The 14153-nt window shown below is 38.9% G+C and overlaps 2 protein-coding genes across 4 annotated transcripts in view; one reads left to right on the top strand and one right to left on the bottom strand.

Moving 5' to 3' along the window:
* The window catches only part of FIRRM (FIGNL1 interacting regulator of recombination and mitosis), a 37558-nt gene extending 31480 nt beyond the window's left edge, over positions 1-6078 (top strand). For both annotated transcript variants that reach the window (XM_083357536.1, XM_083357537.1), the window contains 4 exons: positions 392-496; positions 1369-1449; positions 4060-4179; positions 5553-6078. In XM_083357536.1, the coding sequence (XP_083213662.1) occupies positions 392-496; positions 1369-1449; positions 4060-4179; positions 5553-5744 (498 nt within the window). In that variant the 3' untranslated portion in view covers positions 5745-6078. The remainder of the gene's footprint in view (positions 1-391; positions 497-1368; positions 1450-4059; positions 4180-5552) is intronic.
* A 156-nt stretch (positions 6079-6234) lies between these two features.
* The window catches only part of SCYL3 (SCY1 like pseudokinase 3), a 33567-nt gene continuing 25648 nt past the window's right edge, over positions 6235-14153 (bottom strand). Inside the window, exons 11-14 of one of the 2 annotated variants that reach the window (XM_083357540.1) lie at positions 13088-13259; positions 11125-11283; positions 10039-10751; positions 6235-6599 (exon numbers count right to left, since the gene is read on the bottom strand). In XM_083357540.1, the coding sequence (XP_083213666.1) occupies positions 6537-6599; positions 10039-10751; positions 11125-11283; positions 13088-13259 (1107 nt within the window). In that variant the 3' untranslated portion in view covers positions 6235-6536. The remainder of the gene's footprint in view (positions 6600-10038; positions 10752-11124; positions 11284-13087; positions 13260-14153) is intronic. The other variant, XM_083357541.1, reaches the window with a different exon arrangement.

The following is a 14153-nucleotide window of genomic DNA, read 5'->3' as shown; positions in this document are numbered from 1 at the left end:
ACCTGGTGGTCTCTTTTGGAGGCAAAATTTTCGGGAAAACATGGTATATAGCCTTAGTTTTTTTCATAGGGGCAGAAATTTGGTGAAAGCACTTCATCTGGGCTTGATTCTTAATTTATTTTAAACTAACAGTCATTAATGTGTAAGATATTTCCATTTCTTTACTCCCCTGATGAATATAGTTTGGTATACGTGAATACATTTTAACAGCTGCAATATCGTATTGCAAGTTTGTTGGTTTGTTCTGGAGGGAGTGAAATGCCATTTGTTACTAGCAATGGCTGTCATGATTTAATTCTGGAACTGGAGATGAATTATATAGGTCAATCTCCGTAGTAACTATTTTAATATAGAGATTTAAACCAAACTAATTGTACTATTCATTGGTTAGGTTCAATTTCTGTCCAGCTTATCCTGTTTGTTTGGTTCTTTACTGGCTAACAATAGCTGGCTAATACAACAGCATGCCATAGAGTCATTCACTCAATTTGCAGAGGTAAGTCCAATTGTGTTTTTCAAGTTTTAGAAAGTCCAAGTTAAGTTGTTTCAAATTGTTGCAAGTAACTAACTCAGGATGAAATCCATTTGTGAAGCAGAACCTGTCCTTTAGAGGACTGGTATGTAATGAAATTTGGAGAAATTAGAAGCAGCAGAAACATTGGCCTTGCCCAAAGTACAAATTCAAAATATCTGAATGTACCACAGTTTTGGGAAAAGGCAGAATTATATTTCATAACCAGAAGTTTGGAGAAAGTGAGGAAATTGTAGAGGAAGGCTAAATTTTTGCCATTGCCCTGCAAAATTTATTTTAAAAAGAGGATTATTCTTCCCTCTTCTGCAAGCCTTTTTTGCATGACAGAATATAGGGATGGGAACAGCAAGCTGATTATTAGCAATACAATTGTTAGGAGGATTTAACTTTAGTTAGGTCAGCATTCTTGAGTTGCTTATCATACTCGTGACTGAGTTTTATTATAGCAGATCGTATTTGCTTAGTAACAGTCATGTTTTTGGAGAAATGGAAATCTTAAAATATGAGTTGTTGAGGACAGAAAAATGTGTGGAGAAGTTGTATAGTGTTTCTATTTCTTTTGAAGTGTATTTTGGTTGTAATGTTTATTGTTTACGTAAGATAATTAGGTAAATGTGGAAAAAAAATAAGGGAATATGAGCAGAATCATGAGTACTTTCAATACTTTCAGTATTAAACTACTGCAACCTAAATTTCTCTAGTGCTGAATACATTCAGTAGTTAGTAGATATTCTTGATATCTTGATATCAAGGTACTGCTTAATTGTTACACTTAATAAACTGACTAGTTATTGATCTAAACTTTCCTTACTTTCCTGTTTTGTTTTTGTATCAAGGGAACAAGCCATGAACAAATACTTCAGAAATGTCTGAACTCTGTTGAAATCAAAAGCAAAGTTGTTGGCTTTCTGTCCAAGGTATACAAGAAAATGTAAATGTGTCAAACCTACTTTTAAAGTCATGTTTCATTAATTAGTATGCATGCTGTCTTTATTATTTTAAAACACATTGATTTTGCAGAACAGATAAGAATCTTTAAGGACCTTAGAACATAATCTAGAACAGTGATGGCGAACCTTTTAGAGACCGAGTGCCCAAACTGCAACCCAAAACCCACTTATTTATCACTGGGTGCCAGGTGGGACGTGGCCCACTGGGTGGGCGTGGCTGTGGTGGTCATGGCAGACTGGGTGGGTGTGGCCAAAGTGGGTGTAGTCACCTCGATGTTGCTTGTGGGGAGGGATGCCTGTGGGGGGAGGACAGGGTTGGGGGAGATCCATGGGGTCTCTGGCAGGTGGGGTGGTGGGCAGGTTTGTCCTGCGGGGTGAGGCGAAGCAGGATGGGAGTGCCATTGCCATGGGGCAAGGTGAGGCAGGGGCCAGGGTAGCTGCTGCCTGACACCATTGGCCCCCGCACACAGAAGCCAGTGAGCGCATGGGGGCTGACGGTGTCTGTCAGCAGCCAGAGTCTGCCGGCTCTTTGACCGGTGCACTCTGGAGCTCCGCAGCTCACCGCCAGCAGTTCAGAGAAGCTGCCTCTGAGCTGGACAGCTGGCCGACAGCTGAGGAGGCGATGCAGTGGGTTGTGCCCAGCAAAAAGAGAGCATGCGAGGCCAGGAGGGATGGGATGGGGGGGGCGGGAAACCAGCTGTGCCGAGATGCATCCGGCCACATGGGATCTCGGCCGGCTGGTTGAAGAGGGACAGTTGCCATCTCCGGGGTATGGCATGTGTGCCCACAAAGAGGGCTCTGAGTGCCGCCTCTGGCACGTGTGCCATAGGTTCGCCACCACTGATCTAGAACTTTGGCTGGACAAGTCACCTGGCCCAATGCATTGCAGAATTCTGCTGAGTGAGATCACAAGATTTCTGACTTGTTTTTCTGTATAGTATTCATTTCATACCCAAAGCATAGGTTTCTCTTTACAGCCTGTATGTAGCTATTCAAATTGTAAATATTTATATTGTACAGATAATACTTGTTTGGTGACCACAATTGGCACCAGCACCCCATTTGTTAAGCGATGTGATTGCTAAGTGAAAAATCTTGTGAGCGCAATTGTGCTTTCAATTTTATTTTGGCTTTCCCTTTTCCCTACTCCCCTGCTCTTTGGAATGCTCACTCTGCTGGGATAATTATCAAGAATAGAATTAATATTTGTATTTACATTCATTGGAAAGGGAAAGATTACAAGAGAGTAAGCAGGCACACAGTGGGGGATGCACATTAAAAGCAGTGCCCTGGCTGTTTGCCTAATGCAGTCAGAGTTCTAGGTCCTGAGCTGCTTGGGAGGCAGACAAAAGCTGAAAGTGGAAAAATGATTAAAGCCCTGCCAGTTACAGGCAGCAGCCTGCTAATTAAAGTTACAGAAATAAACCTGTTTAATTTTCCATTAGTACTTTTCGGGGAAGCGCTGCAGAGAGAACTCAGGAATAGATCATTTAAGTAATCTCCCTGGGGGTGGGGAGTAAAGAGTTATGCGTACTAACTGGCTGTAATGGTGAACAGGTAACTGACAGAGAGGCTGCAGTGGTCGTAAATGCAGGCATTGATTACAGAGTTACTTTTTCATCTCTGTTGTAAGTTTGAATGGTCACTGCCTGAGGCAGCCACTAACTGAGGTTTATCTTTTTGGACCGAGATGCCCCTATGCACAGTTACCCACGCCCTTGTCACTTCTCGCCTGGATTACTGCAATGCTGTCTACATGGGGCTGCCCTTGAAGAGCACCCGGAGGCTTCAACTGGTGCAAAATGCGGCCGCGCGGGTGCTTATGGGAGTATCTCAGTACTCCCATGTTACACCACTCCTGCGTGAGCTGCATTGGCTTCCGGTTACCCTCCGAGTGCGATTCTAGGTGCTGGTAATAACCTTTAAAGCCCTACATGGCTTAGGCCCAGGGTACTTGCGAGACCACCTGCTGCCATTGTCAACCTCCCATCGCCCGGTTCGCTCCCACAGAGTCGGCCTCCTCAGGGTGCCGTCGGCCAGGCAATGCCAGCTGGCGACCCCCAGGGGGAGAGCCTTCTCTGTGGGCGCGCCGACCCTCTGGAATGAACTGCCCCCGGAGCTGCGGACGGCCCCTGACCTTCGGTCTTTCCTCCATGACCTGAAGACCTGGTTGTTCCAACAAGCGGGCCTGGACTGACTACGGTTTTTAATTAGGCTTTTTATTGGGTTAAATTGTCTCGTAATTTTACATTTATTTTTTAATTCTTTTTTAAAAAAATTTACTCTATGTTTTTTTAATTTTTATTGTTGTGAGCAGCCCTGAGTCCTCAGGGAGAAGGGCGGCATATAAATTTAATAAAATCAAATCTGTACTATTTGTACTTTTTTAACTGAAGACAACTGGGGAAAAATAACAGAGTTTTAGGTTAGATCTTTTATTCTTCTCCACCTAACTATCTGCGTAATTTTATTCCTCCTTGCCCCACTTCTAGGAGTAAACTAAGATGAATTCTATGATAGGAACTATTAACAGCCATTAATTAGGAATACTGGGTTATTTTTGTTATTCTCTCACAGAGCAATCATATTGAGGAGACACCAGAAGCAAAAGCAGATCGAATGAAAGAAGAAAATGCTCTTTTTATGCACTTCTTCCTGGAGGCCAGAGCTGATGGGCAAAGAGCTGTTATTGGAGAGGTATACTGTAGTATTTTCAAGTCTAACTTCAGAATGACAAAGGGTATCACAGTGTTATTTTTATATTGGGAAAATTTAGGGTTAATTGAGGATTCTCACAGATACTGTGACATTAACAATCTTTTATAGGATTTTAATTTTTTCGTTCATGGGAATTAACTCCAATTAAAAATTACATATCTAAGTTGTATATACAGAAGGAGTCACATTTACTAAAGTGATTGCTAGCAAGATAAAATCTTACTAGCAACCATCTATTTCAAATCGTTCTCATTCAGATGGTGATGTATCTTATACATATATATATTAGGTTATCAGTGCCTTGAAATGTATTCTTACATTCTAGCTGATCTTCCAAAACTGTGTTACTTCAGATCATTTTAGAGGTGGAAGTCTGTTCACTTCTTCTTAATATTCTCTGTAATGCAAGTAGTCTTCGATTTATGACAATTGAGCCCAAAACGTATGTTGCTAAGCGAGACAGTTAAATGAATTTTTCCTCTTTTATGACCTTCCTTGCCACAGTTGTTAAGTGAATCACTGCAACTTGTTAAATTAGTAAGTCAGTTGTTAAATGAATCTCACTTCTCCATTGACTTTGCTTATCAGAAAGTTGCAAAAGGTGGTCACGTGATCCTGGGACACTAGCTGTCATAAATATGAGTCAGTTGCCAAACATCTGAATTTTGGTCACATACATGACCATGGAGATGCTGCAACTGTCATAAGTATGAAAAATGGTTACAAGTCATTTTTCCAATGTTGTTGTAACTTGAAACTCACCAAATGAACTGTTGTAAGTTGAGGACTATCTGTAGAAATGACAACAGAATTTTCATAATACTGCTTTAAGGCTTGTATTTAGAGGAGTTACTTTAAGTAGGGAAGGTAAATCTGAAAAGTATATTGTTTTATAAATATAAACATATTATATTTATACAACAATCTTATCCCCAAAACTGAGTTTGTGACAATTGGGCTATAACTGCATCTATAGACCTCTACTGTTATATGGTTTTACTAGTTTTTGGTTCCAAACTGCTGCAGAAATAGCCAGTAATATCAGAACAGCTTTACAAGACTGTAACGGAAAAGATGCTACTTATCTGTATGTGAAAAAGTTTCCCTCAGCATTACAATCTATTCTTTTTGGCTGGCAAGGAGGATTAATTTCAGACGTAAAATACCTATCTATTTAAAACAGAGCCCCTTTGAACCTTCCAGTAAGAAACATAAGGAACATAGGGCTTGAAAATCAAAGAGCATCATGGAAAATTGCAGGATTTTATTGCATGGCTGGGTTCATTAGGTTTCCCTGCTTAAAATCCCTTGTGTTACACAACTGCTCTTCTGTTGTTTTTTTTTAATTGCAGCCATCCCCCAAGAGAACCTGCTACTCGCCCACTGAGGTGCAGTACAAATCAGCAGTTGACACCACAGAAAGGGCACTGGAGACCCTGAAGGAGTTGTTGCAGAGAGGCCCTCCCCCCACTTGGCTTGCAAAGAAACTGGAAGCATTACAGGCGACACTGCAGAGCTTAACAGAACAGCATACATTGGTCTGACCAAGGTGTCCTTTCAGGATGATTTTAGTGCTGTGCTGTAAATTGAAGTTCTACATTAGGACTTGGAACACGAAACAGGCAGAACTAGTAGTAATTCTGGATCTAGAAAGCTGCAGGTTAATGTTATGTTTACAATTTGTTATGCCTTTTGGGTTGAAAAATACTGCAATTGCGTGAAAACATTGATTTTAAAAGTTGCACATGTGTTAGCTTATGCTATTTCTTTAGTTTGTTTATAGACTTTTACTACCAAAACATAAAAATTACAATTATATTCAACTGTCCCTTTCAGGACATTTTATCTAGGAAATAAACTGTCTAGTGCAAGAACTAAGATTTGCTGCTATCCTGTGATTTTTCTCGCCTGTCCTAACTTAATCTCAGTTATTCTGCAATTACCTTTGTAAAAACAATTGCAAGTTTCTCTTGTAGGATCTACAGAAACATTTTGAAGCCAGTTTACTCATTAAAAATAAGTTGTACAAAAAGGTAGTGATTTATCCATTTATTTTTTTTCTAGAATTCTTCACAAATAAAACAGTTGTGGAAATATAAAGCCACATATCTGTAATATCCCCTTTTGTCCAATAATTCATTGTTAGCAACCAGGGCCGGGAAATCCCTGCTGTAGTTTTGGCCTAAAAGTTTAACTCAGAAAGGCAAGCACTTGCACTGATATGCAAATACCAAGTTCACATTGCTTGTGAAAGTGCAGAATGAGGAGAGGAATAAGAATGTCCAGGGTACTGTGAAAGAAGCTACTGAACTGTAACCAATAGAAGATCTTCATCGTCACCAGTTAGTATCTTCTTCCCAATTTAGGTCATCTTCTTCTTCCCAGCCAGCACCATCCACCTGAAATAATGATCAAATCATGAAGACAACCAGTGACATTATTGAACTCTGTGCACCACTCTTTTGAGAAAGTGCATTTTTTTCCACAGAGTGTCATTCCCAGGAATAGCAATAAGCATATCAGTCAAAACCATCTCTGATTTTCCTGAAGCTAACACAAACTTATACTGATCAAAACAATCTCTTCTTACAACACCACTAAGAACCTGTGTGGCCTTCCTATATTACGTAATGAAACATGGATGCCACATCCAACTCAGACACAGACCCCTTCCTGTTGAAGTTAGTCAGTTCACATAATCACTACATGACATAACAATATCATGTCTTTTCTCTAACCCTATTATAGAACTATTTTAGGTTTGTATCTTTTCTCCGTTATGAAACTATAGCTAATACATGTTTTCTTTAAGCAATCACCTGTTCAAAAAAGACATGTGATACTCTTTGCCAGTGCAACTAATGAATACAGAAGCCAAGAATTAAAGTTGTACAAAACAGCAAGTTCTAATGATGTGCCTCCTGACAATGTACAGATGTAGAACACAAATGTTTGAGTGCAGTGGGTAGTAAAGAAAATGGAAAATAGCTGGTGACAGGCAGTAGCAGTTAAAGGAATATAAGGAAAAGGAAGGTACAGTACAGTACTGGGAAGTTGGGCTATTAGATGTGCTGCATTTGAATCAAAATATGTGAGGACTTCCGGTTTTGTGCCCGTAGCGCATGGTCGCAGGAGAGCAAAGCTCTGCTCCCCACAGCTGCTTTCGTCTTGCCATGGTCCGAAGTCGCTCCAAAGAGATGACTGTAAAGGAGGGGTGCTCTGTTGATCACGAAGTGGCAACGGTTGCTTTCATTTGATCCAGGGGAAGCCCTCCGACCCGACAGGAGATAGGCTAGTGTGAGATCAGCGTCGAGCCCAAGCTACTTGCAGCCGAAGTCCAAAAGCATGAACCCGAACATCAGTGAACAGTGTGCTTGGAATTGGTGAGTGTATTGATCTTCTTTCTTCTATCTACTAATTGAATCCTTGAGAAAGATCTCCAAAGCAAGAAAACCTCCAGAACAGAAGGGAGAAGACTATATCTCCATTCCCTTATAGACAGAAACAGTGAATTAATATTAAGGAGAAAAGAGATATACTAAAATTCCATTTAAAATACTACAATCTGGATAAATTTAGGAACTAAAGAACTGTCAAGATTATACCCTAAAGTGTTTTGATGGAATTATTAAAAATACATAACAAAAAATAACTTTTTGATTTAAAAAAACTGAAAAAAGAAATAACTGTACCTAGTGGAGAATCAGAGCATAGAACACTAATAATAAGTACTCAGAAACTGGCAGAATGCTCAGAGATAAAGACTAATCTGTTCCTTTGAATTGCAAATAACCTTGAAATCAGCTGGGAACAAAGGAATAGCTAGGCCAGCTATAAGATTAAAAAGTGTCTGAAAGAAAAACAACAACACCTGGACTGTTTTTTAAATTTAAGAACTGTTTATGGAAGAGAAAAACCTCGGTTCTTGGCTAATCTTTTAAAGAAGAACCTACAGGAAGGATTTAAAGTGGCTTATCATACTGAACTGTAATTTTGAACTGACTGATAATTGACCCTTGAACTAAAACATTGATGAAAGAGTATTTGAAGTGGGGAGACAACATGGATATTCTGTACGTATCAAAAAAATGACAGGACACCATATTCAATATTTTCTCCCGAAGGATTTAGCCTGGAAAATCGAAGATTTCCAGAAGTAATATTTCAAGGCAAAACAAATACTTTTCAGAAGGAAATAAATGCAATGTTAGGATAAATACAAATGACAATAGATTCAAACCACAAGAAAATTCGAAACAACTTTGATGATTTTTAAATCATAAGCATATTTCTAATTTAAATCTACAATTAAAAAACATCCAGGAAATAACAACGAATGAACAAACAAATCAGATAACAGACCACAAATTAGAAGAATATGACCACATTGATGAAACAACAAATGAAAAGAATTACAATCTTAATATAAACAGGAAAAAATCTACAACATTCTGATATAACAGTAAAAATGGAATGGACTATAGAATTTTTAGGAAAACTGTTCGGGAGACAGAAAGTATACATCTTACTTACTTCATCTTTTGTATTCCCAACTACATTTGCAAAAATACAGGAACTGCCGGGTAAACGGATTATATCAACCTGGAACATTAATCGGCAAAAGAAGACCAAAGACAGGTGCAAGAGATTTGACTTGCCCTACCAGATGGACTATTACACGAACAAACACTTGTTTGAATATGGTTAAAAGAATAGAGAACCTTGAACATAAAGGGGCCCTATAACAAGAGGGATAAGAGATTTAAGTAATGTAGTATGTTCTACAATAGATGAAATGTAAAAATAGTGGGTTGATGTAACTTTTATTAATATAAGTGAAATATAAATTGATTTAAAAGGATGTTATACCTAGATACTATAAGACAGATAATAAGTACAGGATTTCTATAATGCATGATAGGGAAAATTTGGACATTTAGATGACTAACATATGAAGAAATTATGACTGATAAGAATTGGATTGAACATAAGGGAAATTAAGCTTAAACAAAAATTATGAAAATAGGTTGCCTGGTGAATTAATGAGATGATGGTTATAAGAAAAATATAAGCTAAAAATGCTATACATAGAGATTACTTTTTGTACAAATATAAAAAATGTGTTTAACCATTTATATATTGAAAATATTAAGAATTACATTTTGTTTAGGGTTGAAGGAGGAGTATAAACGGGAGAAGGGAAAATCAAAGAAATGTATTATTAATATGCTAATTATGGAATTTTCAAACTTAATCATTATTGACTGTTGTCTTTTTTTCCTTTTTTTAAAATCCCATTTATATCCCGCCCTTCTCCGAAGACTCAGGGCGGCTTACAATCTAAGCACAAATCAAATGTGCTTAGCAATATTAAAACATAAACCAAGACAACACGCTGTACGCTAGGCACTGGTTATTACTATAGTTAAAACCAATAAAATATGTATAAAATAAAATAAAATATGTGGCTAAGGCAAGGAAAGTGCCTGAGAGAGAAGGGTAGGTGGCCTGGTACTGAAGCCACACAGGAGAAGATGGAAGGAAGGGAAAAGCATACCAGTCCTTCCCTATTCATCCACCAAGCCCCTCAGAAATAGGTCTTACCTGAAAATGAAATCAAACGTTATTCCAAGTTTCAATTCAATAGGACGGTGAACTGTCCTAACAGTTCAGTTGAGTCAACTCTTGTGTGAGCACATCTACTAAGAATGTAGCTGACAGAATGTCTGCCATATCTCTCATGTAATCAACCCGATGTAACAACTTTAGTAGCTGACTAATACACAGCAGGAGTTTTATAAAGTACTGTACTAGAGATTCTGTTCCTCAGATTCTTACCTCTGTAATTTCTGTGGCTGCAAATTTAGAAGAAAACTGCATTTCTTGTGCATCGCTCACAGAGCTGAAAACTGTGTCTGAGTTACTCTGATTAAATGAATGGGTCTCTAGTTCTGGTAGAACTAAGAGCGATGATGAAGATTTGATATCTGGGACCATGTCTGCAAACCAGTCCAGCTCTGTGTCATGCAATTCTTTCCTCTTCACTTGGATCACAAACTCTTCTCCTAAACCACTTTTCAATTTAGGAGATTGCTCTGGAAATGATGTTTTTGTCAAATAAGACTTTTGATTCTGGTCTCTTGGGTCACAACCATCACTGTTGCTGATGGACCCTGGCAAAGGATTATTTCGGAGAGTTCTGAGTTCTTTTTTGGGCTCAAATGTATTTGGAGGCAGCTGCAGCTCTGTGATGTCATTTATCCCTCTATCATAGTGACTGTTTCCTGAAGAGAGCTTAAAGGGAAGGCTAGGAGCTTTCTTCGTCCAAGATTTCTCTTCTCCATCATGATTGGCAAGACATGGATGGCTGTTAACACAAAAGTCTTTCAGTTTGGATTCAGCAATTCTATTTTTTTCTGACTTGAGCTCTTCACATTCATTCCAGTCTGGCCATTCCTCTGTCTTCTCAGTCACATGGTGGCAGGTTTTGCCATTATTTATTGTACTTATTGTACTAGGAATATTATATAAGTTCAAAGAATCTTGCTTCCCTGGGGAATATACACAAGCTTTGATCAGTGATTTAGTGAAACTAAATGAAGTCTCTCTATCTCTCTCTCACACACACACACACACACACTTTTGTACTTAAACATACAGTACAAGCATATTGCTTCCATTTACCGACTTAACTATAATGCAAGGCAAGAAAATATTTTCTAAAGCTGAATAACAGCTGCATAGCCTAGAAATCTCTCAATTGCTATAACATTTCACTTACGGTATTTACATTCAAAAGAAACAGATCACATCATAGATTTCCCAATATCTTAGCCAAAAGTATAGATCTGGATTTTGTGTTGGATTGGCAGATATAACAATTTTTTTAGAAAGAAAAGCAAAAATAAGCAGGACCAAGGCTACCTTTTCTTAGAGCAATGTGAGACCCTTCCCCTGGTACATTGTTCTGGTTGCTGAAGGGCAAACTTCCAGAACTGTGGCACTTGAGAAACATACTTGAATTATGCTGCAGTGGCAGATAGATTAGTTTACCCTCGCAGCTCACTACATCCTCAGAAGAATCTGTTAAGATATTAAGACATACAGAAGGATATATAGAAAAAAGCAGCAACCCTGTAATATCAAAACATTTAAAACATTGAATCCTTTTCAGAATACTGTTTAGTTTCATTAATAAAAGCACGAATTAGTTGCTCTTATGAGATGGATAAAGAGTTATAAAAACGGCAAGCAAAGCAATAAATTGGAGCTGGGGAAATCTGATCTGTATGTCCAGTTTAGTCTTTGTTGTGGCCCTGACCCCCGAGTCTGTCCTACCCAAGGAAGAGGACTCTGAGGATGATGGGGAGGAACTGGCAAGGCCTCCCTCTCCGGGACCCTCCCCTCTGGCAAGGCCTCCGTCTCCATCTGAAGGCCGACAGGAGCAGCCTGTGATTAGCCGGGCTGGGAGTGAGCCAGAGCAGCTGCAGCAGATGGAGAGTAGCAGAGATGAATCATGGCTAGATCCCCGAGAACGGCGCAGAGCCAAGCATTTACAGCAGCATAGGAAGAGTAGGAGGGTCAGGGATTAGCTGAGTCACTGAGCCACACCCCACAAGGTACAAAAGGGGGTGTGGCTGCTCTCAGGACTTTGTGACGAACAATAATTTAATCAACTTCTGGTCACATCTTCGGAATTCCGTCAGATTTACTACCTGTTTGAAACCCTGGCCTGAATTCTTGACAACGCTTCTGTACTTTTGTTTCTGGACTGTTTGCTTGTTTGCTTGGACTCATTTTGAGTAATTGTTTGGAAGTTATGGACGCTTGAGGTAACGAGCCTATTTTGGCTGACTGTTTGTATTTTGCTGCCAAGGCCTTATCAGAAGGCAATTACTAAAGCTGAGAAATTAACCCTTGCTAGTCGTGCCTGCTTGTCTGTCTGTTTGTACCCCTGGGGGGGGAACAGAACAGTCTTCTAAGACAACCCATCTGAACAGGAATCCTCATCCCCCGGCAGCAGAATGCTTTCCTTGTCACCCTACAGAGAAAACTGATAAAAGAAATGGAGCCTTAAGCCCTACTCCTGATGTTGCTCTCCCCCCAAATGAGACTTAGTTCCACCAGTCTACTGGTCCAGTGGACAGATTTGAAAGCAGAAATTCTTTCAACCTGCCTGAACGGATCTAATGTGCAATGATGAATGAAATATGTTAATCTGATATTTTTAGAGATTTGGAACATGTGACCTGACGCTCTATTAGGTGATGAGGAGTCTCTGACACTATATCTTCTGAAATTTCACGGCGATCAAGAGGAAAAATAATAAGGAGCTATGTAAATTGAGTTGCACAGACAATTCTATATCTTGGGAAGTCTTTAATTCAAAAATTACTTTATCTGTCCAGAAGCTGTTTACTCACACATTTCCCATTAAAAAAAACAATTCGGTGAAACCCAAAAGCACGTCTGAGATCAGAAGATGGTAATGCCAATTCTTTGATGATCCAGCATGTTCACCAAACACCCAGAATAAGATAAAACAGTATTGCATCTTTATGAAAAAGAATGTGCTGTATCGATTAATGATTCCTAGCTACTAGCTACACAATTATTCCAATTTACATAACATCATTACACTTTAGCTTTGTTTAGAACTTATGTAAACAGCCTTCCATATCAGGGAGAAAATTACTGCAATTTAATGGTTCAGTAACTATTCCCAAATGAATCCTAAGCATGTAACTTTGTCCCCTGATCCTTTCCTTTTTAAAGAATAGCACAGATTGTGATTAAGTATGTTGCTCCAATTATATTGTCTGTTCTAGCTTCGTCAACAGAGCTTGTTTTGTTTGTAGGAGAGCTATAATTGGCTATATTTATTTACCTTCAGAGGAAAGATCCATAATTTTAGTGAAACTTGGGGCTGAACGCTTGAAGATCTTTGTTCTGTCACCCCCTACAACCACATCAGGTCCAAGGAATGAGACTAGCACTCCTAAGCTTTGCAGTGTCACAGCCACTAGAGAATCACTAGTATCTCGCAAGCCAAGTAAAACCTAGAATAAAGATATTCTGTCAAATGGAGTTGGCTTCCTACCCCCCCCCACCCTTTAGTTACAACAACAACAATGTAGGTCCCTTTCTTAATAGCTATAGTACTCGGGTGGAAGACATATCCCAAAAGGTAGTTTTTTCGAGCGTTTACTACCACAACAATATTTTCAAGCTAGTTTGGCTATAACTCATCCAGATTTATCTGCTTTGTGTAGATTTAGAATTGAATATTTATACAAAAAAGTTTTGAAATACCAAATACTTGTTCCCACTTCTGACTGCCCAGTACAGATAACACTAAGTGGGTGTAACTATGTAAACAAGAAAAGGTGGATAAAAGGGAAAATCAATCCAGATGGAAATGATGGCTAGAACTTCAGAATCATATTCCTGAAGAGAAATGAAAAAGACTGGTTGACTTTATCTTTGTAAATAATCTCACTGCAGAAATCAACAATCCTTAATAATTCTATTTATTAGAAATAAAATCCCCTCCCCCACGCACACATAATTACCCACGTCTTGAAATTACATTACCTTACATTATCTAGCACAGGCATCTACAGCTAGTCACAATAACATGACAAAGCATCGTGATATCATGACACAAACTCCATCCTTTCCTACTTGTATCACACTAGCATACTTGTTGCATGTAAGTACTTCAGAGATAGAGTCGAGTTGTGAGGTTGCAATATACAATTTGTCACTTGACCTGCTATGGTCCAAATGCTGAACTGTTTAATTTAGAACATGGTAATCAAATGAATTGGCAGATACTATAAATAATAAGAGCAAGTATCTGAAATGGAGGGGTGGGGGGAGAAACAACTTTTCACTTAAGAGGTGAATAGTATCCTTGTCTTGCCCACCTCCATGTGTAAAGGATGCAATGT

This window comes from Vipera ursinii (genome assembly GCF_947247035.1).
Source record: "Vipera ursinii genome assembly, chromosome: 3".
Lineage (NCBI taxonomy): Eukaryota > Metazoa > Chordata > Lepidosauria > Squamata > Viperidae > Vipera > Vipera ursinii.
This window is presented reverse-complemented; position numbering and strand designations above follow the sequence as displayed.